This window comes from Acipenser ruthenus, chromosome 6 (assembly GCF_902713425.1).
Source record: "Acipenser ruthenus chromosome 6, fAciRut3.2 maternal haplotype, whole genome shotgun sequence".
NCBI classification, from domain to species: domain Eukaryota; kingdom Metazoa; phylum Chordata; class Actinopteri; order Acipenseriformes; family Acipenseridae; genus Acipenser; species Acipenser ruthenus.
This window is the reverse complement of record NC_081194.1, coordinates 81,320,061-81,342,925: the sequence shown is the minus strand read 5'-3', so window position 1 is coordinate 81,342,925 and position 22,865 is coordinate 81,320,061. Positions and strand designations below refer to the sequence as shown.

At 40.7% G+C, this 22,865-nt stretch overlaps 1 protein-coding gene across 5 annotated transcripts in view; it reads left to right on the top strand.

Moving 5' to 3' along the window:
- LOC117410737 (serine/threonine-protein kinase D3) overlaps positions 1–22,841 on the top strand; it is a 110,850-nt gene extending 88,009 nt beyond the window's left edge. For all 5 annotated transcript variants that reach the window (XM_034017509.3, XM_059025890.1, XM_059025891.1 and 2 more), the window contains 9 exons: positions 1,966–2,242; positions 11,253–11,305; positions 11,954–12,026; positions 12,153–12,259; positions 12,765–12,926; positions 13,233–13,331; positions 14,701–14,974; positions 16,008–16,093; positions 17,909–22,841. In XM_034017509.3, the coding sequence (XP_033873400.3) occupies positions 1,966–2,242; positions 11,253–11,305; positions 11,954–12,026; positions 12,153–12,259; positions 12,765–12,926; positions 13,233–13,331; positions 14,701–14,974; positions 16,008–16,093; positions 17,909–18,082 (1,305 nt within the window). In that variant the 3' untranslated portion in view covers positions 18,083–22,841. The remainder of the gene's footprint in view (positions 1–1,965; positions 2,243–11,252; positions 11,306–11,953; positions 12,027–12,152; positions 12,260–12,764; positions 12,927–13,232; positions 13,332–14,700; positions 14,975–16,007; positions 16,094–17,908) is intronic.
- Positions 22,842–22,865: the final 24 nt, after the last annotated feature.

Genomic DNA, 22,865 nt, shown 5'->3' with positions numbered 1-22,865 from the left:
GGCTGTCACCTCAGAACCACGGGACAATGAAAGGCTGTCACCTCAGAACCACGGTACAGTGAAAGGCTGTCACCTCAGGACCACGGTACAGTGAAAGGCTGTCACCTCAGGACCACGGGACAATGAAAGGCTGTCACCTGAGGACCACGGGACAATGAAAGGCTGTCACCTCAGAACCATGGGACAATGAAAGGCTGTCACCTGAGGACCACGGGACAATGAAAGGCTGTCACCTCAGAACCACGGGACAATGAAAGGCTGTCACCTCAGGACCACGGGACAATGAAAGGCTGTCACCTGAGGACCACGGTACAGTGAAAGGCTGTCACCTGAGGACCACGGGACAATGAAAGGCTGTCACCTCAGGACCACGGGACAATGAAAGGCTGTCACCTGAGGACCACGGGACAATGAAAGGCTGTCACCTCAGGACCACGGGACAATGAAAGGCTCTACTCTCATTTGGAAATGTATTTCAGATGGTTAAAAAACAATTAAATAAAAACAACCTCTACAAGAATTTGAGTGTGATCGGCAACAATGCTGCAGTAATGAATTTCAAATAATAATAATAATGTTAAACCTTCACAGATTTTAGACCATTTTTTCTTATGTTTACAGTCCTACAATGGGTGGTTCAAGTCCTCTTGCTCCAATATTGAATTTGCATTTGCTTTTCTCTATATCACAATCCACCTGGCTTTATCTGAGCCTGTAAATGACCTTTCAACTCTCCCGCCCCACCTTCTTGAAGTTGTTACTACGGTGACAGCAGAGTTCAAGGGTCATGACATCCTGTGATTTCTTTGCAATCAGGAAATACTGAAAAGAAGCTGGCAACTAGGATTCTACAGTGCAGTTAATTCCAGCTAGAATCTGATGCAGAGAAAAATGATTGAAATCCAGCATTGGAGCAACAGAATGAAAGAGATTTCAAACATTCTGAAAAGGTTACAGAAAGGGGAACAAAAATTCAGTTAAAATAAGCATTTGCAACAACAAGCAGAATACTTCTCCCTGCAGCATAGTGTGTTTAAGAAGTGGCAGAGCAGACAGAAGTGGCACAGGGAGTTCAGCAGAAAGCCAGAGATAGCTGCACCTGCTCAGATACCAGGGGCTTGTAAACACAAGGGCAATCACATTGTTAATCACAAATCTCCTTTACTGGGCTTGGATTTCACAAGCTAGTCCTCAAATGCCTGTGGGTAATATTATTTGACATGGCTTTATATTTTATAGCAATTTGAACTAGGCCTTTACTAGAGGGTTATACAGTCTTGAGTATAGTCTGCTACAGCCTGATACATTTCACATACATATACTGTATGCTGTATTAAGAAGGCAACTAATAGTCCTGATTTTGCTAATAAAAATAATGTATTTCTTTCTTAAGACAGCTGTGTTTGTTGTAGAAGTGAAACTTGAAAGTCCACACTTTATTTTGAAAGGGGGTTTAGCAGCCGTTTGCATTGGGGTTTTACCACCGACTCTCAGTCTCAGCCCAGGGATCCCCCCGTGGTATTTCTGTCAAGACTCTGGTTTCTTATCCGCAAGTCAACGTTTTACTTTGTGCTCAAGCCCGTTTGCGTGGCTTCATAACTACCTGCCTCTTATGTTTTTTTTTTTTTTAATTAAAGGTTTGAGCTGTGTCTTTTTAATTACAATGTAGAGCATTTCAAAAAACAGTTTGTAGTAGTCACATGTGTAGCTTTCAAACCACAAGAACTTAATTTACTACATTCACCACAAGTGGCAAGGAAGCCGGACAAACTGAAGGTTGTCTTTACTTTGCAGATGGGGAGGGCGGCTTTAAAGTAAACCCACCTAGCTCTTATCTAAAGGGGCTGTGCACAATTTGCTGAAGCAGTTCAGTGCAGCTCACGTAGTGATAAGGACATTTCGATCACTTCATGAACACAGACTCCTTTCAGACAAGCTTTTGATTCCTGCTGGTTTTCTCTGCAGGAAATTCCCCTCTCAGAGATTCTCCAGGTGGACTCGGCTCGGGACTTTACTAATCTGGCACAGAGCAGCAACCCTCACTGCTTCGAGATCATTACCGATACCATGGTGTACTATGTGGGAGAAAGCAGTGGAGGGAGCTACCTGAACCCTGTGCTGGCTGCCTCAGGAGTGGGCTTTGAGGTGGCCCAAAGCTGGGAGAGAGCCATTCGACAGGCACTCATGCCTGTTACACCTCAGGCCAGCGTGGGCACTGCTGCAGGACAAGGAAAAGATCACAGTAAGCAACCATGCTTTTGATTTCCAGCAGCCAGAAGGGTGAACTGTAAGGCTCATTTAAACTTGGATGCAGGGCAGTACACATTTTTGCAGTTGCAGTTGATACTATGAGTTAAACCTTCCGTAAAGCTTATGTGTTTTCTATTTTTTTAAAGAAACTTTTATTTCTTTTTTTTTTTTGTAAGGGGAACCTTTTATTGCTATAAAGACAGATTTAAGGCAGTGAATAACACTGTGTTTGGTACAAGAAAAAGGGCATTATATTTATTTATCATCTCTTTCAAAGATATGCTTGCTGGTGCTGTAGCATGACGTGTTCGTGGTAAGTTTCCTACGGTAGTTCTTCACGCCAAGTTATCAGCGAGAACTGCCAGGGACATTTTTTAAGTCATCTCTTCATTCTGAGATTCTGATCTTGATCTCTGAAAAATGTTGGTTTCTTGTCAGTGTAATGCTTATTGTGGTCCCTATTTGCACAAGGAAATACGGTTTCCTCTCGATACTGGTTGATGAGAGTAACGCTGTTTGTGGTCCCCACTGGTCAAAAAGGAACATTCATTTCTGAGAATTAGCTAAGCTGAAGGATAGCCTATATATATTTGATAAAAGTAAAACAAATAAATAAATGCATTAATAAATATAGAAATAAATGAATATATAATTCAATACATAGAAATTTCTTTCTTTATGTATCGTGATATTTATTTATTTATTTTTCACTATCAGCTATAAACAATGCCATTTAATACTGTATGAAACGAAAATAAATACTCAACAGTTCTTGTTCAATTGTATATTAGTGAAGATTTTTGTACATAAAGGTCGTCATGCTTTCATATATTTTTACTTTCAAATTAAAAAATATATTGTAACGACCCGGACAATTGCTTTGTTGCAGGACTTGTTGTCTGTTCAGTTTGTCTAGTCTGTCTTATGTTACACGTATTGTAAGGGGAACGAGTCATGCTGTTTCTTAGCATGGGAAGGGGGAGTGAGTGAATGAGTGGGGAGAATGTGTGTTGCTGTTCTCGGGGGTTGCAGAGCATGGATGTGACTGGTTGATGAGCCGGACAACAGCGGGAAACGATGGGAGTTTATATAATAAGGGGGTGCATGAGCCAGGGGACTGGAGACAGTCCAGCACTGAACATGAATGAGAAACTGTGGGTGCGACTGAGCGAGCATGTGAGCTGTGACCGGAGAGAATATGCAGTGAAAGTGCCGAGACTAAAACATAGGGTTATTATTTTGGTGCCGTGAATTCTGGCCCCCAACTGGAATTGTCTATAGTTTCAAATAAAACAAACATTTTGAGAATTCAACACTGTCCCCCTGAGTACTACTTCCTAAACATGAAAACGTTACTATATACTAAATGAATGGATTAAGCTTATTATGATAGTTTGCAAAATCAGATGAAAGCTTTCAATACAATCAGGATAATACATAATCATTATTTACCAAATCTTGGTCATCTCGTTACTTGTTAAAAACTGTAACTTTACTGCTATACTACTTGGAAATGTTGTGAAATGGAAGGACAAACCTTGTGGTGTGAAAGCTAGGGCGTCTGCATTGGAAGCATGTCTTGGGTTCGATTCCCACACAGGGTTTATATTGCAAACTTAAAATAAAATGAAATGTGTTTTATTTATGTGTAACAAACACATTCTTTATGTGAAAAAAATTCAGTTGATATGAATGACACTTTCATTGAACATACATACTTTTTTTAAATTTAGTAATTTAAAAAAATTATTTTATTATTTTATTCTTTTCTCCCAATTTGGCTGACCCCCTCTGACTCGGGAGCGGCAAAGATGAACACAGGCTGTCCTCCTTTTTTTCATGCTGCAGACTCACCGTGCAGCGTCGGAGGACAATGCAGCTCAGGGCAGCTTACAGGCGAGCCTGCAGGCGTCCGGCCAGACTACAGGGGTCGCTGGTGCGCAATGAGCCGAGGACACCCTGGCTGACCTAAGCCCTCCCCTCCCCGGGCGGCGCTCGGCCAATTGTGCGCTGCCCCCTGGGAGCTCCCGTCTACTGTCGGCAATAGAATAGCCCGGACTCGAACCGACGACCTCCAGGCTATAGGGCGCATCCTGCACTCCAGATGCGCCACTGGGGAGCCCCTGAACATACATACTTTTGCACACATAGCTTAATGTGCATATATATATATATATATATATATATATATATATATATATATATATATATATATATATATATATATACAGTATATACAGACATGCTCAAATTTGTTGGTACCCTTACAGCTCATTGAAATAATGCTTCATTCCTCCTGAAAAGTGATGAAATTAAAAGCTATTTTATCATGTATATTTGCATGCCTTTGGTATGTCATAGAATAAAGCAAAGAAGCTGTGAAAAGAGATGAATTATTGCTTATTCTACAAAGATATTCTAAAATGGCCTGGACACATTTGTTGGTACCCCTTAGAAAAGATAATAAATAATTGGATTATAGTGATATTTCAAACTAATTAGTTTCTTTAATTAGTATCACACATGTCTCCAATCTTGTAATCAGTCATTCAGCCTATTTAAATGCAGAAAAGTAGTCACTGTGCTGTTTGGTATCATTGTGTGCACCACACTGAACATGGACCAGAGAAAGCAAAGGAGAGAGTTGTCTGAGGAGATCAGAAAGAAAATAATAGACAAGCATGGTAAAGGTAAAGGCTACAAGACCATCTCCAAGCAGCTTGATGTTCCTGTGACAACAGTTGCAAATATTATTAAGAAGTTTAAGGTCCATGGAACTGTAGCCAACCTCCCTGGGCGTGGCCGCAAGAGGAAAATCGACCCCAGATTGAAGAGAAGGATAGTGCGAATGGTAGAAAAAGAACCAAGGATAACTGCCAAAGAGATACAAGCTGAACTCCAAGGTGAAGGTACGTCAGTTCCTGACCGCACCATCCGTCGCTTTTTGAGCGAAAGTGGGCTCCATGGAAGAAGACCCAGGAGGACTCCACTTTTGAAAGAAAAACATAAAAAAGCCAGACTGGAATTTGCTAAAATGCATATTGACAAGCCACAATCCTTCTGGGAGAATGTCTTTTGGACAGATGAGTCAAAACTGGAGCTTTTTGGCAAGTCACATCAGCTCTATGTTCACAGACGAAAAAATGAAGCTTTCAAAGAAAAGAACATCATACCTACAGTGAAACATGGAGGAGGCTTGGTTATGTTTTGGGGCTGCTTTGCTGCGCCTGGCACAGGGTGCCTTGAATCTGTGCAGGGCACAATGAAATCTCAAGACTATCAAGGCATTCTGGAGCGAAACGTACTGCCCAGTGTCAGAAAGCTCTGTCTCAGTCGCAGGTCATGGGTCCTCCAACAGGATAATGACCCAAAACACACAGCTAAAAGCACCCAAGAATGGATAAGAACAAAACATTGGACTATTCTGAAGTGGCCTTCTATGAGTCCTGATCTGAATCCTATCGAACATCTATGGAAAGAGCTGAAACTTGCAGTCTGGAGAAGGCACCCATGAAACCTGAGACAGCTGGAGCAGTTTGCTCAGGAAGAGTGGGCCAAACTACCTGTTAACAGGTGCAGAAGTCTCATTGAGAGCTACAGAAAACGTTTGATTGCAGTGATTGCCTCTCAAGGTTGTGCAACAAAATATTAGGTTAGCGGTCCCATCGTTATATATATAATGGCAGGATTTGAACCCCAACTAGTCATACTTTCACTCATAACCGCTACGCTACAGATTCACATCTTAACTCTTTCAACAAACTAGGCTACTGTTTACATTTACCCTATCCAAACGGCAATACATTGCCTCAATATAGGTTGAACAATTTTGCTATTCCCGTAATTTCTGTGTGAAAAAAGAAGTGATATCTGAAACAAAAACACATTGGAAATGTGAAAAAACTGCAAGTTCTCAAAAGTGCCCAGCCATTTAAAGTGGAGATATCAAAAACAGAAGCCAAGTTTCAAGAAACTACTGGGGCAACCTTGACCAGCACAAAGCAAACAGGCACAACTGTAAAAGCAGTGAGGGTCAAGGTTGCCCCAATTGTTTCTTCTAACTTGGCTTGTGTTTTTCAGGCACAGTAAAAGCGGATCGAGCTTGCATCAAAAGTTGCTCACTAGCCAAGTTAGTAGAAACTATTGGCATTTTTTTCACATTTCCAATGTGTTTTTGTTTTGTTTCAGATCATAAATACTGTGATTAAAGTCAGACTAAGAGTGGAAGCAAAATATTTTAAATTAAAATTCCGGACCTTAGATAAGAAATCCACAAACTCCTCTAATAGCTATAGCTGCAGGGAGCATGCAGTGCTCTCCCTCACTAGTGCTGTACAGCATCGTGGACTTTGTCTTTGATTGGATACACTCCTCTAATAGCTATAGCTGCAGGGAGCATGCAGTGCTCTCCCTCATTAGTGCTGTACAGCATCGTGGACTTTGTCTTTGATTGGATACACTCCTCTAATAGCTATAGCTGCAGGGAGCATGCAGTGCTCTCCCTCACTAGTGCTGTACAGCATCCTGGACTTTGTCTTTGATTGGATACACTCCTCTAATAGCTATAGCTGCAGGGAGCATGCAGTGCTCTCCCTCATTAGTGCTGTACAGCATCGTGGACTTTGTCTTTGATTGGATACACTCCTCTAATAGCTATAGCTGCAGGGAGCATGCAGTGCTCTCCCTCACTAGTGCTGTACAGCATCCTGGACTTTGTCTTTGATTGGATACACTCCTCTAATAGCTATAGCTGCAGGGAGCATGCAGTGCTCTCCCTCACTAGTGCTGTACAGCATCGTGGACTTTGTCTTTGATTGGATACACTCCTCTAATAGCTATAGGTGCAGGGAGCATGCAGTGCTCTCCCTCACTAGTGCTGTACAGCATCGTGGACTTTGTCTTTGATTGGATACACTCCTCTAATAGCTATCGCTGCAGGGAGCATGCAGTGCTCTCCCTCACTAGTGCTGTACAGCATCGTGGACTTTGTCTTTGATTGGATACACTCCTCTAATAGCTATAGCTGCAGGGAGCATGCAGTGCTCTCCCTCACTAGTGCTGTAACAGCATCGTGGACTTTGTCTTTGATTGGATACACTCCTCTAATAGCTATAGCTGCAGGGCGCATGCAGTGCTCTCCCTCACTAGTACTGTACAGCATCCTGGACTTTGTCTTTGATTGGATACACTCCTCTAATAGCTATAGCTGCAGGGAGCATGCAGTGCTCTCCCTCACTAGTGCTGTAACAGCATCGTGGACTTTGTCTTTGATTGGATACACTCCTCTAATAGCTATAGCTGCAGGGAGCATGCAGTGCTCTCCCTCACTAGTGCTGTAACAGCATTGTGGACTTTGTCTTTGATTGGATACACTCCTCTAATAGCTATAGCTGCAGGGAGCATGCAGTGCTCTCCCTCACTAGTGCTGTAACAGCATCGTGGACTTTGTCTTTGATTGGATACACTCCTCTAATAGCTATAGCTGCAGGGAGCATGCAGTGCTCTCCCTCACTAGTGCTGTACAGCATCCTGGACTTTGTCTTTGATTGGATACACTCCTCTAATAGCTATAGCTGCAGGGAGCATGCAGTGCTCTCCCTCACTAGTGCTGTACAGCATCCTGGACTTTGTCTTTGATTGGATACACTCCTCTAATAGCTATAGCTGCAGGGAGCATGCAGTGCTCTCCCTCACTAGTGCTGTACAGCATCCTGGACTTTGTCTTTGATTGGATACACTCCTCTAATAGCTATAGCTGCAGGGAGCATGCAGTGCTCTCCCTCACTAGTGCTGTACAGCATCCTGGACTTTGTCTTTGATTGGATACACTCCTCTAATAGCTATAGCTGAAGACAGTTCTCTTCTTTTACACTTGCTGTGCCCTGTAGTTACCGCTTCAGTATACAGTGCATTGTGAAATTAGCAGCCATTAAGATAAGCGATTAAACAAACTGCAAGATTAGCTCAAATGAATGAAATGCAAATACATTACAGTATTTATGTCCAATATAAATATAGGACAAGGTTATTAATTACTGTTTTTTTTCCTCGCCAGTGTAATGGCACGTCTATACCAGTGACTGTGGTCATGAGTTATTAAACACACATTGTACAGCATAATTAAGGGGACCTTGGTTAGAAGATAAATCTAGTGAGTATTTGTTCTCAACACTGTGTCCCTTTTAAATCTGGATAATTCAGCCTGTGATCTTTGTAGATATTAAACGTATTTGCACAACTAATGCAGCCACATGATTAAGAGCAAGCTGGTAGAGGTACAGAAATGCAGTGTTATATTTACTCATGTGTCTTTAAGCAGCATTTCTGTCATTTATTTGTTACAATGCTTCAAATAGCACATTTTTATACTTTCACATTTGAAGGCCATGTGAAGATGTCTGTGTCCGATACTGTCTGTATCCGACACTGTCTTTAGTATGCGGTGTGTGGAATATACATACACCCCTCCACCCCCACCTCCACCTGACACAGCGTGGACTGATTTACAACCCTAATGACATGATATGCCACAGCAGGTGTTAGTCAATCACCCTGCACCATCCTCTAATCACACAGTACTGCACATTGAAGAAACTCTTTCATGTTCCAGGTGCTGGCATGCATGTTATCACATACAAACATTAATAAAATACCTAATACAGAAAAGCAGCTAGATAGTGAAGTCCCGCTTGAAGGCACACTTCAGAAATTATATTTCATAACTAAATTGGGTATGGGTTGAGGAGTTAACAACTGATTGTAAAATGAATTACAGTAGACCCTCGTTAATCCGTCCAGAAAAACACGGATCAGCCGAAATTGAGTTTACTGTTTGGGGAATCCCTGCGCTTTTAATTGAAAACTAACCTGGCTTGTGTTTTTCATACATTTGATCCGCTTTTATTGTGCCTGAAAAACACAAGCCAAGTTAGTAGAAACAATTGGGGCAACCTTGACCCCCACTGCTTTTACAGTTGTGCCTGTTTGCTTGGTGCTGGCCAAGGTTGCCCCAATGGTTTCTTCTACCTTAGCTTTTGTTTTTGATATCTCCACTTAAACGTCCTTCCATTTTACAACATTGCAAGTAGTATAGCAAGTTTTTAACAAGTAACAAGATTAACAAGATTTCATAAATAATGATTATGTATTATCCTGATTGTATTGAAAGCTTTCATCTGATTTTGCAAACTATCATAATAAGCTTAATCCATTCATTTAGTATATAGTAACGTTTTCATGTTTAGGAAGTAGTACTCAGGGGGACAGTGTTCAATTCTCAAAATGTTTGTTTCATTTGAAACTACAGAGAATTCCTGTCAGGGGCCGGAATTCACAGCACCAAAATAATAACTCTATATTTTAGGCACTTTCACTGCATATTCTCTCCGGTCACAGATTACACGCTCGCTCAGTCACACCCAAAGTTTCTCATTCAAGTTCAGCGCTGGACTGTCTCCAGTCCCCAGGCTCATGCACCCCCTTATTATATAAACTCCCATCGTTTCCCGCTGTTGTCCGGCTCATCAACCAGTCACATCCATGCTCTGCAACCCCCGAGAACAGCAACACACATTCTCCCCACTCATTCACTCACTCCCCCTTCCCATGCTAAGAAACAGCATGACTCGTTCCCCTTACAATACGTGTAACATAAAAGACAGACTAGACAAACTGAACAGACAACAAGTCCTGCAACAAAGCAATTGTCCGGGTTGTTACAATATATTTTTTAATTTGAAAGTAAAAATATATGAAAGCATGACGACCTTTATGTACAAAAATCTTCACTAATATACAATTGAACAAGAACTGTTGAGTATTTATTTTCGTTTCATACAGTATTAAATGACAGTGTTTATATCTGATAGTGAAAAATAAATAAATAAATACCAAGATACATAAAGAAAGAAATGTCTATGTATTGATTTATGTATTCATTTATTTAAATATATATTAATATTTTACTTTTACCAAGTATATAGGCTATCCTTCAGCATGGCTAATTCTCAGAAAAATGAACATTCTTTTTTGTCCAGTGGGGACCACAAATAGCGTTACTCTCATCAGCCAGTATCGAGAGGAGGAACCGTGTTGACAAAACAAGGTAATTGTCATTAAACTCGGATGTCCTGCAATATACATATGCATGGATAAAAGTGCCTGGTGTCTGCAAATACAGTAAAGGGGAGAAAAAGGAAAAGGATATTTTACCTTACTTTGGTGACTTATTTCTCTTACTGTATGGCAGGTATTGACCTTTTTTTCTACATTTCACCTAAGAGTGTTGGGAACTACAAATTAAAAGTGAAATGGTGCTTTTGCCAATACCCTGAAACATGTGAACTATCCTTGCTGTATAGTGTGTCTGGCAGTTCTTGCTGATAACTTGGTGTGAGGAATTGTCACTGTTTCAGTGAAAGTGAAAATGCAGATGATGTGCGCTTATCCAAACTGTCCCAATGAAAGTGAATGACAGGGAGAATCCACGTCAAACAATCCACAATGCAACTGTTTTACTTCTTAACCTTCATCTCTAAGATGTATTGCATGGATACAATTTCATGCACTACTGCTCTTGCTTAATAAAATAGTTTGTCCAATTTTTCACAAGTGGACGAATATTTATTCAGGGATATGTATTGAAAAAGAGATTTGCTTGCAGCTAAATGAGCTACAAATACCCCAGCCCCCGTCTTTTTGACATTCCTATGAAATGAATACATTTTTGGGGTACCACTGCACTTCAGAGATGGCTTGCTTATTAAAATCATTTCCATATTTAAAGAGTATACCATTATCTTATTCAGGGATAGCAAGATATTTGATAAGCAAGTGGAGTGATGGATACAATTGCTTCACAAACCAGCAATATTTTTGTTAATGTTTTTTGGTAGACTAGCGTCCCCACATACATACTAATAATACACCTGTGTTGTGCAGCACTCACTTTGGTTTAAATGGGCTTCATAAAGTTAACATCAAGTTCTGCTATCTTCCAACAGAGGAATTGTCTATCAGCATATCTGTTTCCAACTGCCAGATTCAGGAGAATGTGGTAAGTTGGACTGATTTAACTGGCAGCATTATGCAATACGCTCGGAATATGCAGATGTGGTGGTTCCAGTTTAGCAGATGTCCAATGACTTTAGGTGTAAATAATTGTGTAACACGCACACACACACTCATCCTAATAGAGGCAGCAATATGAGAGGTAATACAAGTGTGAAGCATCTTTCTCACCTTTTATCATAACAATTTAAATGAATACATTCATTTAAAATATGTGCACTGCTCCGAACAATTGAGGAATATTCAGAGATGTGTGTTCTGTTTATTAGTAAGCATTGTAAATCCCCCAGTACTGTATTGAAATAATATTGACCACTCAATTCACAATATATCTGACAATGCAGTCTGTTTGGTCTGTGCCTCAATAGTCCCGACTCTATTGCCTGCCCTCTGATGCCAATATGCTGCGTGTTCACCACATACACTAATACACCTGGCCTTGATTATTATGCATACTGGAAATGCACTTCCAGTTCCTTAAATGTAACAGTTGTAAATATATTGGTGCGTTGACTGAGAAGTCAGCAGGTTTGAGAATATAAACAAAGCTGAAGAAATAGAAGGGTACATGTTTAGAGTTTCTTCTGTTCATAAAAACATGTGTTTTTAATAACAGCCTTGTCCTTTAATGCAGGATATAAGCTCAGTTTACCAAATATTTGCAGATGAGGTTTTGGGATCTGGACAATTTGGAATTGTATATGGAGGTAAGATGTAATACAGTACTTCTAAAACTGACAAGCTGCAGATGTACAAATGAACCATAAGCAATGAATAGCAGCATTCAATACTAACTGTCCCCTCTCCTTTGTGCATTGTGGAACATGGGGTAGGAAAGCACAGGAAGACTGGGAGAGATGTTGCCATCAAAGTCATTGACAAAATGAGGTTCCCAACTAAACAGGAGAGCCAATTGAGAAATGAAGTAGCGATCCTCCAGGTAAGGACAGGCTCCCTTTTATATAATGACCTGAACAATGTATACATTAGCCCAGGGATTCCCAAACCCGGTCCTGGGGACCCCCTGTGTCTTCTGCTTTCCATCTGAGCTCTCAATTACTTAACTAAACCCTTAATCAAACTCCTAATTTGCTTAATTAGACCTTTTTAATTGTTCTCAGCTTCTAAAAAGTTGCAGATTTCAAGCTACTTAAAAAATGTTATACTTGACTTGAAATCTCCAACTGTTTTAAAGCTAAAACGTCTAATTAAGCAAACTATTAGTTCAATTAAGAAAACTTTTAGTTCAATTACCTTGTTAAATACAGTATAACAATAATAACATTTAAAAAATCTAATAAAAACAAATACAATCTTTGACAAGCATGTTGACTGTAGTTTCTAGTATGGGTGACTTGCAGGCCCATTGCCCACATGTGTGCAATGGAAAGACCCCTGTCTGTGTTTCTCTAGGCTATACTGATAGATATTCCTTCACTCTGCAGAACCTGCACCACCCTGGCATTGTGAACCTGGAGTGCATGTTTGAAACTCCAGAGAGGGTCTTCGTTGTCATGGAGAAGCTCCATGGCGACATGCTGGAGATGATTCTATCCAGTGAGAAAAGCAGGCTGCCGGAACGGATCACTAAATTTCTAGTGACACAGGTGACTTCTCTCTTTGATTGTCAAGTGCATTCTATAATAGAAATGGGTATGAAACAGACTGATGCTGCCACTGACCGTGAAATAGTCATGTTTAATAGTAAATACCTAAATGAACAAGCATACCTGTTTTTTGGCCACATTTTTTTTTCACTGTTTTGTCAAATATATAATTCCTGTTTGTGTGCATGAAGGGGAGAGGGGGGCTCATTTTGTAGCAGGGCTGAGGACAAACCTGGAATCAGAGTCAAGTGGGTTTAACTGCGTTTCACGAAAGGTAATACAATGACTTTTTTAAATGTCTTCCAGATCCTCGTGGCTTTGAGGCATTTGCATTTCAAAAACATCGTGCACTGTGATCTGAAGCCAGAGAACGTGCTGCTGGCCTCTGCTGAGCCTTTCCCTCAAGTAAGTTCTGTGCATGTGTAGTGCAAGACTGAGGGACTGTCACATTCCCTTCATAGCATTCACTTGAAGCAATAACAATCCTGTTATAGGGATGCGTAAAGTATTGTGGTCAAGTGGCTTTTGCAGGAAACAGTCAGAAGTCAAGATTAAAATGCCAAAAGTAAGCTTTTATTGAGGCCGCAGGTGAAAATTGGCAGTGCAAAACACAAATAATGAACAAAACAAATCCACAAGCCTGTATTTAACACAGATATTCTACACCGAGTACACATCTACTCAATCACTCAGTCACTCCAGCCTCACTGGAGTCTCAAATCTAGTCCCTCAAATGAGCTCTACACAGATACTTGTACCCTCCATTATCACTAGCACCTCCCCAGGACTAACCCACTACACCTTCATTAAAGTGTAGTTTTATAAATGCTACAGTATCTGCATTTAACTGAATCACACTTATTAAAATGCTAGAGTAATTTCCCTTGGTTTAAACCTTATATACCCACTCTCATCAGTTAAGCATACTATAATTAAAACCCAGCTAAAGGATATGTTTCCCCCCACATGAAATGCATTTTAAAAATATTAACAAGCGCTTTCACTTCTCTTCTTTAACTGAAAGAAAGTCTGAACTTTAAAATGAAATTTAGCAACTTGTTAGTAACACATTGTGTCCTGGTAAATCATATGTGCACCTATTCATTTTCAAACACAAAAACAGTTCCAGCGTGGTCTCAGAACTAACTCTTACTGTATCTTTCATAGGAATGTGTTATTATTTTACATTTACAATGTTAATCACAACGTACCGGTATTAAAAATACAGTCTTTAGGATAATGTTCTTCTGTGATGTACGACCTTGGTGATGGAGTGGGTTTCTCTCTTGCAGGATGCAACAGCAGGTTTTAAAGATGACGGTTCAGTTTCAAATAAGCATGCACACCTGTTTATCCCTTTTCTAATTCAATAGTGTTGTTGTTTTTTCATGTCTGTGCCGTGTATGAATTCAGTTTATTATGTACAGTATTGACAGAGCCGTGTATGAATTCAGTTTATTATGTACAGTATTGACAGAGCCGTGTATGAATTCAGTTTATTATGTACAGTATTGACAGAGCCGTGTATGAATTCAGTTTATTATGTACAGTAATGAAAAACAGACAAAAATTGAAAAATGTGACATTTCTAAATCTAACATGAAATACTGTACTACTATTATGGCTTCCAGTAGACTTTTACAATATAATTTTGTAGTTTCTCTGATTACATGATGTTAAATAAATTAAATGATGTCTCAACCCTAACATGGAGGTGATGCAGAACTTTTGGCCATCTATGTAGACGTCTTTATTGTGTGCCTTGTGTTTGCAGGTGAAGCTGTGTGATTTCGGCTTTGCCCGGATCATTGGGGAGAAATCGTTCCGGCGCTCCGTGGTGGGGACCCCAGCCTACCTCGCCCCGGAGGTGCTCAGGAGTAAAGGGTACAACAGGTCCTTGGACATGTGGTCTGTGGGTGTCATTGTATATGTGAGCCTGAGTGGCACCTTCCCATTCAACGAGGAGGAAGATATCAATGACCAGATTCAAAATGCAGCCTTCATGTACCCACCAAATCCCTGGAAAGAGATTTCTGGTGATGGTAAAGGTACGCTGTCTTTATTATTATTATTATTATTATTATTATTATTATTATTACCACATTTTTGTCCTACTGAGATATACAGATTCCTCTTGTGCAGCCTCCTGAATGGATGTGTATTTGAGGACTAAACAAACTGGTGAACTGTGCTTTTTAATTTTTTAAACATCTTAAGAAATTTTAAGTCCAAAATTTCAAGTAGTTGGATTCTTAGGCTACAGATGTGCAAAAAACTGAATATTATGGCCAATAACTTATTTTCTTAAACATGAAATCACCCATTTAAAATATTAAAGCAGGATGCTGTAGAAGCCCATTTCCTTTTTAAAAATGAATTTGTCATCAGTGCCAAATGTGATTGCGGCCGACAATATCGGTTAAAAGCCTGCAGAGAAAAAACCATGTGGCACGAAGTGTGTATTTCAAGACTTAGTCATAATCAGAATAAGAAATGTATTGAGTGGAAAGTACCGATAAAGTACTGTTAGTGTAGCGGGGTGGGAAGTCATGGGAGGTCATGGGACACTCTCATGAGCACATAGGTCACCTGGGTTGAGATTCTAGCCTTTGACTCACTACATACTCTTGGGGGCGTCTTCAATCTACGTGCGCCCCCCCAGATGTAAAATGAGATAAAAAAAAAAAAGGATTGCAGGAATAAAATATGTTTTTCTCTACTTTGTCCATTGTAGGCTGATGACGATAATATTATTATTATTATTTGTTTATTTAGCAGACACCTTTATCCAAGGCGATTACAGAGACTAGGGTGTGTGAACTATGCATCAGCTGCAGAGTCACTTACAACTACATCTCACCCGAAAAACGGAGCATAAGGAGGTTAAGTGACTTGCTCAGGGTCACATAATGAGTCAGTGGCTGAGGTGGGATTTGAACCAGGGACCTCCTGGTTACAAGCCCTTTTCTTTAACCACTGGACCACCCAGCCACCTAATACTAATGAAAATTCAATTTAAATCCTTTTCTTATGCTTTTATATTAGTTGACACACATGTTTTTTTTCCTTTCCTTTCAATAGCGACTGACTTGATAAACAATCTTCTTCAAGTGAAAATGAGGAAGCGGTACAGTGTGGACAAGTCCCTCAGCCACCCCTGGCTACAGGTAATATACCTCGTGTGTGTGTGTGTGTACACACTGACACCCCCCCTACACACAGACACACGCACAGACACACACACACACACACACAAACACACGCACACATACACACACAGACACACACATAAACGCACAGACACACACGTATGCACACACAGACACAAACACACACACACACACACACACAAACACGCACACACACAGACATGCACCCACCCACACCCAACCACCCACACACACACCCCCCCACCCACCCACACACACACACACACCCCCAGCCACCCACCCACTCACCCACCCACACACAGACACACGCACACACACACAGAGGAAGGGTCCTATTGTTTCAGTTACAGTTGCCACCGCTTAGAACCGGAGTGTTTGTGTTAACGTGATTCACCTGCAGTAAGAGATGGACGGTATAAACTCCCACACAATACCGACATTCAGAAATTCCCCCAATCACCAGTACAGTAATCAAAACAGTTACCCATGTATGCAGTTAAAAATCTTTATTAAGACACTCATTACACTAATAAAAAAGATGTATTATAACCTATGAATGTAATAAAGTACAGAAATCCTTTGCTTATCGGACTGCGATGGGTCTTGTTTTAAATACCATTACTGTAACAATTACTGTACTATATTACTGTTTTGAGATTCGGCTTTTAATAAGGAGTTCCCCTGAATCCCTTGTTTAGAAAGATACAGGGGATTAATGCCTGTGACAGGGTAGCCGTCTGCCGTAAATAAACAGGATTTATTTACATTTTGTAGCGCTGAGCTGCGGGGTTTCCAGGATATAATGAGACAGACAACAGTTGCGGTTCAAAGCAGTAGGAAACTGCTGTATTTATTATTATTTTAGGTTTTAGTGAACGATGGCTCTTATTCCTCTCCTCTCACTCACAAACACACCCAAGTCCCTCCCCCTTCCTCACTCATTGGTCCAACACTCCCTATCTCTGACTGCTTGTGTAAGACCTGCTCCCACCCCCCTCAGTGACGCACTCACACACACAGGCAGTCTTTCAGCTCTAGTCACACAGAGAACGCTAACAGATCTGTACAAGAATAACAGTTTACAAACACACATTATTTACAGAGTACTCCCATCCCCTTCCGTAATCAGGTCCATTCCCACACTGTCCCCAGCTTTTTGAAGCAGTGTTGCATTGTTTGCTGACTGACAGAGTTCTGTGCATGCCTTAGCAAGCGCACAGCAGCTAACAGAGACATTTTATTCACACTGAATTTTTGTGCTGATGCTCATTGCTTTTCTCTTTCCAGTCATGCTTGCTTGCTGTTGCAGTCAGTGCTGTTTTTTCAAACTGTAAATAAATCTGACACTGCGTACAGGGATTAAATAGCCAAGGTACAGTACAGCGGTAATCGCTCAGTAACGAGGTGGAAACAGCTGATTGATCGATCTGTCAGACTTTTGTACTACAGTAAAGTGCTGCCTTTTTATTGAAATCTATGTGAATGCCAAGGTAACAACGTGAAAACATCTGATTGGCGGATTAGTAAGAGTGATTACTACAGTATAAGCAGTGTTTGTTATTGGATGGCACATAACGAGATCCAAACAGCTGAGTTTGCCTGAAATATACGGCGTGCTTAACACGGTATAAACGATGCCTTTGTTATTGAAATCAATGGGAATGGCAAACGCTATTTGTCTTATATAAACAGCTGTCCGAAATAACCCTGTACGGTATAAGTGGTGGTGACTGTAACCCCAGTATGTCACTCTTAATAATATAAGCTTCATGTGTGTTTGTTAATGGATTGAATTTTGCGTCGCCCTCCCAGGATTATCAGACTTGGCTGGATCTCAGGGAGTTTGAGACTCGGAAAGGAGAGCGTTACATCACACACGAGAGTGACGATGCGCGCTGGGAGGAGTATGCGGACGAGCACAGCCTTGCACACCCTAAGCACTTCATAATGGCACCCAACCTCGACGACATGGAGGAAGATCCCTAGTCACCGAAACCCAGTCTGTTCACAGGCCAATCTAGAGTGCAGAAGCCCTGGCACTGCACACTCACAAAGCAACCTGGAACTGCTGCACCAGAACCAAGCACACACTGCTTCAGCTGGGACTGCCTGGCCAGACTGTTACCTAGCAACCAGACACGTGTGAACTGGGCTATTAAGGACTGTGTGGTAAGGCCAGGCATGTCACACAGGTGTGGGTGTGAACTTGTAACTGAGGTATAGCTTGTCTTTTATCTCACTGCCTCCTTACAAGCCATAAAATACTAGTTTACTGAACTCTGTGTTTTAGGCTAGGAAAATATTTTCTATCTGTGCATATACCCTGTGGGACAAGCCAGATAAGGGTTAAAGCTTGGACCAAATGAAACAGTCAGAGCATGGATATTTATATTGACAGTCCCATTCCATAGAAACATCTAGCGTAGTATAAGCAGAATGTGAGGAGAAATAAATAAGTTATTTTATGTGTATTTAAAAAAAAAAATACATGTTTTCTTGTTTAAATGTCTATTCTTTGCCATACCAAGTCTTTCTGAAATAATCTTGGGTCGTTTCTAAACGAGAGACAAAGCTTTCTTCTCCAGTTCAAACAGTTTAAACTGGAACACCAACATAATGTTATGCTATTGTTTTCAATACATCCTATATTGATTTGATTTCAGTAAGGGCTCCCTTCTCATTGGTCAGTCTGAAACTCAATATGCAGTGGAGTGCTCACTTTACTCATTTCAGTAAGGGCTCTCTTCTCATTGGTCATTTGCTCTGAACTAATTAAGAGAGCCTCAGTGCAGCACCTGAAGGACTAACCTGAAGCACAGTCAGTATTCCATGTGTGCTGGAAGTTTATTGTTTATTGCACATCTTGTTTTCAGACCAAAGGAAGACTAAAACTTATTCATCTCAGTAGGTATACCCCATTATAACCATACAAATAAAGCCAGTTGTTTGATCCCAATTATTATACAAGAACCTGGTAAAAAAACATAGCAAGCTAGTTTTTTTTTGGTTACACTTCTGTGTGTGTGTAATTCTTTACAGTGTCTCATTTTGGAATCTAGTGTATCTTGTGTTTGATTCCAATCCAGTGACAGAATGTTCGTGAAAAGCATTGTTCCAGGTTACGCTGCTGAGATGCAGAGCTTGATCTATGGAAAGTAATTCTCTGAGCGCAGTTTAATTGAGGCTTAAACATACTTTCTGTTCCATACATTACACTTGTTATATAAAAATAATACTCTGCGAACGTTCATTGAGCACTGTGGTAATTTAAAAAAAAAAAAATGGAAAACTACCATATTAAACAAATGTGGAAATGTATCATGAATTCCAAAATCAGTAAGTATTTCATAATAATTAACCTCAGTGTCAGATTAATAAAAGGTAATACTTGTTTCATGCCTGGAACATTTAGTGGGTTAAAAAAAAAAGAAATCCCAATTATTGCCTTAAGCAGAAGATACGGTTCTGGTTTGCCTTTTTCATTTAGATTCACTGACCAAATGAAATTCAGAGACAAATTCTACTCTATTCTAATGCTTGTCTTCTCTGATACGACCTCTTGCTTCAAATACATTTTACATTAAAAAAACGACATTAAGCGTGATGAGAACACAGCATAGCAACTATTACAAAACCTTGCATCTGCAGTAAAGCCGTACGCTCCTGGTAGATCGAGGCCTGAATCTGATGGCACACTTGCTGCATTCTCAGAGTATTGCATTGGTTAACCATTCAGTTTGAACGATCTGAAACAAAGTGCCTTAAACAAACTGCACGGATTCACCTTGTAAGAGCTGGTCTGAGTTACAATGAGTAGAATACAGGTAGACCACAGAGGCTAAGCTGCTTACCTAAGCAAAGGATTGTGACGTGGACTGGCTTATGGACAAGTGCGTTTCACACGGCCCTGCCAGTGGAGCTCAACACATGCTCATTCGCTTTTCAGTAAAAGGCTTTTTTTAAAGTCTGTAGATTACATTGAATTAAGCTTTGTGATTGTTGTATTACATGTCGTCTAGTTTAATGTATCTGTCCAATGTTGTTTAGGTTATCAAAGGCATAGCTATGTCAATCTGCACTCTTAAACTGGAAAACATTACAAGCTGTGTGACTGCTCATGGCTAAGCTTTCTCACACTGTGTGTTTCACTGCTCATGGCTAAGCTTTCTCACACTGTGTGTTTCACTGCTCATGGCTAAGCTTTCTCACAGACACTGTGTTTCACTGCTCATGGCTAAGCTTTCTCACAGACACTGTTTCACTGCTCATGGCTAAGCTTTCTCACACTGTGTGTTTCACTGTTCATGGTTAAGCTTTCTCACACTGTGTGTTTCACTGCTCATGGCTAAGCTTTCTCACAGACACTGTGTTTCACTGCTCATGGCTAAGCTTTCTCACAGACACTGTTTCACTGCTCATGGCTAAGCTTTCTCACACTGTGTGTTTCACTGTTCATAGTTAAGCTTTCTCACAGACACTGTGTTTCACTGCTCATGGCTAAGCTTTCTCACAGACACTGTGTTTCACTGCTTATGGCTAAGCTTTCTCACAGACACTGTTTCACTGCTCATGGCTAAGCTTTCTCACACTGTGTGTTTCACTGCTCATGGCTAAGCTTTCTCACACTGTGTGTTTCACTGTTCATGGTTAAGCTTTCTCACAGACACTGTTTCACTGCTCATGGCTAAGCTTTCTCACACTGTGTGTTTCACTGCTTATGGCTAAGCTTTCTCACACTGTGTGTTTCACTGCTCATGGCTAAGCTTTCTCACATTGTGTGTTTCACTGCTTATGGCTAAGCTTTCTCACACTGTGTGTTTCACTGTTCATGGTTAAGCTTTCTCACACTGTGTGTTTCACTGTTCATGGTTAAGCTTTCTCACACTGTGTGTTTCACTGTTCATGGTTAAGCTTTCTCACACTGTGGTTCACTGCTCATGGCTAAGCTTTCTCACAGACACTGTTTCACTGCTCATGGCTAAGCTTTCTCACACTGTGTGTTTCACTGCTTATGGCTAAGCTTTCTCACAGACACTGTGTTTCACTGCTCATGGCTAAGCTTTCTCACAGACACTGTGTTTCACTGCTTATGGCTAAGCTTTCTCACAGACACTGTTTCACTGCTCATGGCTAAGCTTTCTCACACTGTGTGTTTCACTGCTCATGGCTAAGCTTTCTCACACTGTGTGTTTCACTGTTCATGGTTAAGCTTTCTCACACTGTGGTTCACTGCTCATGACTAAGCTTTCTCACAGACACTGTGTGTTTCACTGCTCATGGCTAAGCTTTCTCACAGACACTGTGTGTTTCACTGCTCATGGCTAAGCTTTCTCACAGACACTGTGTTTCACTGCTCATGGCTAAGCTTTCTCACACTGTGTGTTTCACTGCTCATGGCTAAGCTTTCTCACACTGTGTTTCACTGCTCATGGCTAAGCTTTCTCACACTGTGTGTTTCACTGCTCATGGCTAAGCTTTCTCACACTGTGTGTTTCACTGCTCATGGCTAAGCTTTCTCACACTGTGTGTTTCACTGCTTATGGCTAAGCTTTCTCACACTGTGTGTTTCACTGCTCATGGCTAAGCTTTCTCACACTGTGGTTCACTGCTCATGACTAAGCTTTCTCACACTGTGTGTTTCACTGCTCATGACTAAGCTTTCTCACACTGTGTGTTTCACTGCTTATGGCTAAGCTTTCTCACAGACACTGTATGAATCATAGCATCCCTAACTTTACTGTATTACAAACACAGCAGTTGCATAGATCTCCGAAAGCTTTGAGGCAAGAGAAAGGTATATAAATTTCACACATCTGATACACTTCAGCTGCTGATGAGAGCCAACATAACCCACTTCCACCACACGCACGCACGCACGCACATAACCCTGCAGAACATCTTCTGACATTGCCTATGCCAAATACAACTTCAGGCAGTGCTGTGGAAAGTAGCACATCTGCTGTGAAAGAGGTCTGATCTTGAAACAAGATAGAGCTTGTACAGCACAGCATGAACCAACACTGATCCCATGATCCCTGCTGTATTATTAAGTCCTGTTACCCAATAATACAATACCCTATCCATTAAAACCAGAAGCTGGAGACACGTACAAACCAGTGATTAAAAACAAAACCATTGATCCACACAGCTTGGCTTAACTGACGGTGAAAGCAGGATACCATAGGCCTGCCCTGCCATCTGTTAACCTGCCCAAGTGTAACCAATATATGAAATGTATGGTCTTGCACAACAATAATTGTATTTAATTGGAGGGTTGAGGAAATGGATTTAGAACCTCGTAAAAAATGCCCATTTTAAAAAATACCCCCCCCCTTTTAAGGTGTAAGAAGTCTTATAAAAGGCTGAAACAAAATAGATTTTTTAGGCCAAAAAAAGCCTTAAAGGGTTAACCTTGAGTTGGTATTGAAAGAGCTGTATGTTTTTACTTCGTTTTATTTAATGTTTGTAAGAAGTTTTAGTTCTGTGATGAACGAATGGCAATGTAATAAGGGCTATTTAATGCAGTTTCACTGCTCAGCAAAATGCTACCAATAGAAATGTCTGAATGGAAATGTATTTTAGTTTTTTGTAGGATCTCTGATGTGATAGGCAAAACTGAAAACAGTTAATGAGAACTGAATGACTTGTTCCTGAGAATCTTTTGAACATCAGAGTTGCCACTGGATTGGCAGGTGTTTTGTATATTTCAGTACTTGCAGATTTAATAAAACTCTAAGCATCTTTACATGTTTTTAGGGTTCCATTTTGT